The sequence below is a fragment of the Vicugna pacos genome, chromosome 19, assembly GCF_048564905.1.
Source record: "Vicugna pacos chromosome 19, VicPac4, whole genome shotgun sequence".
Lineage (NCBI taxonomy): Eukaryota > Metazoa > Chordata > Mammalia > Artiodactyla > Camelidae > Vicugna > Vicugna pacos.
Genome location: NC_133005.1, coordinates 22,494,588 through 22,498,203, shown reverse-complemented (window position 1 = coordinate 22,498,203; position 3,616 = coordinate 22,494,588). Strand labels below are relative to the sequence as shown.

The 3,616-nt window shown below is 52.2% G+C and overlaps 1 protein-coding gene across 1 annotated transcript; it reads left to right on the top strand.

Moving 5' to 3' along the window:
- Positions 1-776: 776 nt before the first annotated feature.
- C19H20orf202 (chromosome 19 C20orf202 homolog) lies at positions 777-3,040 on the top strand. Its single transcript, XM_015241790.3, has 2 exons — positions 777-905; positions 2,807-3,040. The coding sequence occupies exons 1-2, from the start codon at positions 840-842 to the stop codon at positions 3,038-3,040; spliced, it is 300 nt and encodes a 99-aa protein (XP_015097276.1). The 5' UTR covers positions 777-839.
- The last annotated feature ends 576 nt before the right edge of the window (positions 3,041-3,616 follow it).

The following is a 3,616-nucleotide window of genomic DNA, read 5'->3' as shown; positions in this document are numbered from 1 at the left end:
TATTGTTTCACGTCACAGACAGATGCTTTTGGTGATTCTGTGACTTGGTGATTTCAATGCCTCTGCAGTTTTCTTCGCCTTTGTCTTAGGGTTGCGACTTGGTTACTGTAGCTCCAGGGATCATATCCACATTCAAGGCAGAAGGAAGGAGAAGAAAGCAAGAGTAAAGGGGGTTCATCCCCGACAGTTTCCCTTATCAGGTAAGTAACGTTTTCCTAGGAGTCTAACGGCAAATTTCTGCTTTGATCTCATTTGCTAGAAATGAGTCGCATGAGCATCCAGAAGAAAGAGAGCTTGAAAAGAGAGAATTTCCCTTTATCTATAGACTCTATAGATAGTCAAGGGAGGGAGGAAGGGGGCTGGGAATGCATATGTGGCGTCCTCCCCAAATGAGATTTTCTGTCTATATCTATATAAGGCATTTAGAGCAAAACAAGCCCTCAGTTAGGGGACACCTATTTTCCTAATAATGATTAATTTTATCATTTAAAGCTTTATCGTCCCTGTGATCCTGTCGGCATCAGATTTGGATTCTGGATCCTGCAGGCACTGAGGCATCTGTACCCCAATGATCTCCCTCTCACCCCAATGATCTTCCCTCGTTCTGTTCAGAGCACTGAAGCCCTTTAAAACACACACACACACACACACACACACACACACACACACACACACGCTACATTTCCCAAAGTGAGCCACTTTCTGCTGTCATTAACTCCATCCTTCATGACTTGGCCAGACCCTGCTCCCAGCCTGAAGCAAGTAGCACACTGTGCAAGTCAAAGGTCCCTTAGGCCCGTCACCAGGTCAGCATTGAGGTCTCTCCCAAGGACACCGAGATGAAAACAGCAGAAGAGCCGACTTCAAGTCTTGGGCAGACCCTGGAGTGGCTGAGAAAGGAGCTGGTAAGGCTTTGCCTGTCTTTTTACCTGACGCCCTCATCCCATGCCTTCTGAGGCTCCCTGGTACCCCCATGCAGGTGCCCCCTAGGCTGGGGCAGAGGCTGCCAGCTGGGGTGTAGACCCTGCAGGCACCCCTCTGGGACGGGTCACACGGCACACGATCGCCATCTCCAGTGCTGAGATAAGTAGGTCGTGGCCTACATAGGAGGTGCTGGGTGCTGTGCTTGCCAGACTAGTTTTAGAATTCCACTGAGTCCTGGTACGTGCCCGGCTCTACTGCGGCGTGGCATCCAGCAAGTGGCTTTACCTCTTTGAACTTCAGTCTCCTTATCATAAAATGGGGATAGTCACAGTGCCAGCATCCCAAGGGTTATTGCAGGAATTTGGTGAGGAGATGGTGTAATTCGCTTAGTGTCTGCTTGGCACAGCGATGCTGGCTGTTACAACCCGGACCCAGTTGGATAAGGAGTACAATCACTGTCTTAGCCTGGTTCCTCTAGAAAGCAGAGGCTTGCACAAGGATTATTTGGAGGTGCAAGCCCAGAGCAGTGACAGTGAGGGAAATAAGAAGTGGAGACAAAGGCCAGGGCTATCGCAGGAGATGCCTTGTGAGCCTACCGTGCCGGCTGCCACTTTAGAAGGAGCCCAGCGGCCCTCTCAGCCACTGGTTACCTGGCCGCAGGATTCTCTGCAGCGGTTGACAGAGGGTCTTCACCCTGGGGAAGAGAAGAGGAAGTTTATCTGCCCAGCTCACTCCTGTCTCCCATTTCCTGTCATTAAAGGTCCACCCCATGGGGCACTAACTCTCCTGAACTTCTGTTACTTGGTCCCCCTCGGTATCTGCTCAGGAAGCCAGGCCTTATGCCTCTCTTTGTGCTGCTTTCTCCAAGTCCAAAAATAGAGGGGTGCCCCAAAGTGGGTGGAGACACCAGCCAAGAGAGAGAAGGAGGTGGTTCGGGGAACCCCAGAGGGCACCCATGGTTTGTATCCCAATTCGCCATCTTCTACTTCTGGGGAGGGACAGACAGGATTGTCCAAAAATGACTTGTCTGGGTTGCCAGGCAACAGACTAGCTGGGACCCAAGCCTGTCCTCACCCGGGTGGGAGGGGCTGACCCAGTCGGGCTTCTCATGGGCTCAGGGGTCTCGAGCAGCAGGAGACACAGCTTCTTATAGTTCTTGGGGATCCAGAGATTGGAGCTGCTGCTGCTGGAGTCTCCCGGGCCCACGAGAAGCCCCTGGGTCAGCCCCTCCCACCAGTCACTCCCTGTGCTCCCCTAAACACTGGGTGCCCACACTGAGACTGCTGATTTCCACCTGATAAAGTACCTCTCTCCCACCCGTGAGAAGGGACAACAGGTCAGGGGGAAAGGGGAAAACCTGCCCGGGACACAGCCTCCCAAGCCCAAACGCTCCCCCTTCATGTGATGCCAAGAGATGGGAGCCTTGAGTCTCCACTTGCTAATCCCTGACTTGTAAATTTCCCAGTCAAGCCTGTTTTTAACCTCTATCCTGTGGAATTCACATGACTCCATAAGGGCTTCCCTCTGGAGCCCAGCCAAGAAGCCCCATTGACCATCAGGGAAACGTGTCAGTCACTGCATGTCCGTCACTTTATGCAGCAGAAGGAACAAATTAGGAACACCAATGACTACCATGAATGAAAGTCCAGTACTCTCCCTCCTCTCCTGGGACCATGTAAGCCCCCAAAGTCCTGTTGGGATCTACAACAGGGGAGAGAGCCTTGAAAGGCAAGTAATTTGCTTGGCAGATGAAGAAACTGAGGCTGTGGTGGACGTGGCTTCTGTGAGGTTGGGCTTGTCCCCAATGAGACAGTGATGGGAATAGGCTCTCTGGGGAATGTCCAGCTCTGCTCGCCCCTCACAGACTCATTCTCTCTCCTAGGCTGAGATGCAGGTCCAAGACCAGAGACTCCTGCTCACGCTGAGGCATCTTCACAGTGTCCTGGAGGAGCTGCGTGCAGAGAGTGCTCACTGGGAGGACGCCAGGTCCAGTGGAGGGACCTCCCCCATCAGAGCTCGAGCAGGCTCTGAAGGCAGGGGCCGCCAGCCCTCCTCCTTCAGGGCCCTGGCCCATCTCTTCCAAGGGGTAGACAGCAGACGCAGCTCCCTCCCTTAATGGGCCAGAGATGAGCCTGGACATGAAACCTCTCCCACCAGTCTAAACTTCGGTTGTGGTGTTGTTAGGAGAGGGCACTGGAATGAGAGTCCAGAAGTCAGGGCTGGAGTTCACCCCTGCCCTCATCCACTGTGTGTCCCTGAACCTGTCACTCAGCTTCTCTGTGTCACTCTTCCCTCTCCTGTCTCTTATCAGAGATTTTGCACAAATAACATATCAGATGTGAACACACTTGGAAAAGACAAACATGTTGCATGGCTTCTGACAAGTACTGTGGCAGTAATCCTATCCTTGGGAATTTCTCACAAGGCGATTGTTAAAACAAAGAAAGAGCTCAGTGTGCCAGGATGTTTATCTAGTGTTGCCATGGTGAAAAACCAGCCTATGTGTAGTGACTTGATGGTTGTTTTCTGTCTTCCCAGCAGGACTTTTTATTCCCCTTTTATCTGAAAGCAACAGTCCCTACAAGCACCCTGGGCATAGGGATGGGCATGTGACCAGGCCTGGCCAATTGTCATTCAGGTCATCCTAGCAACATGATTGGCCCAATGGGTGGGCATGTGACTCAGCAGAGCC

Excerpts from the sequence above, each read along its gene's own strand:
- C19H20orf202 (XM_015241790.3), top strand. The coding sequence starts at position 840 with ATGAAAACAGCAGAAGAGCCGACTTCAAGTCTTGGGCAGACCCTGGAG. Across the intron at positions 906-2,806 it reads AGTGGCTGAGAAAGGAGCTG|GCTGAGATGCAGGTCCAAGA; the intron begins GTAAGGCTTTGC and ends TCTCTCTCCTAG.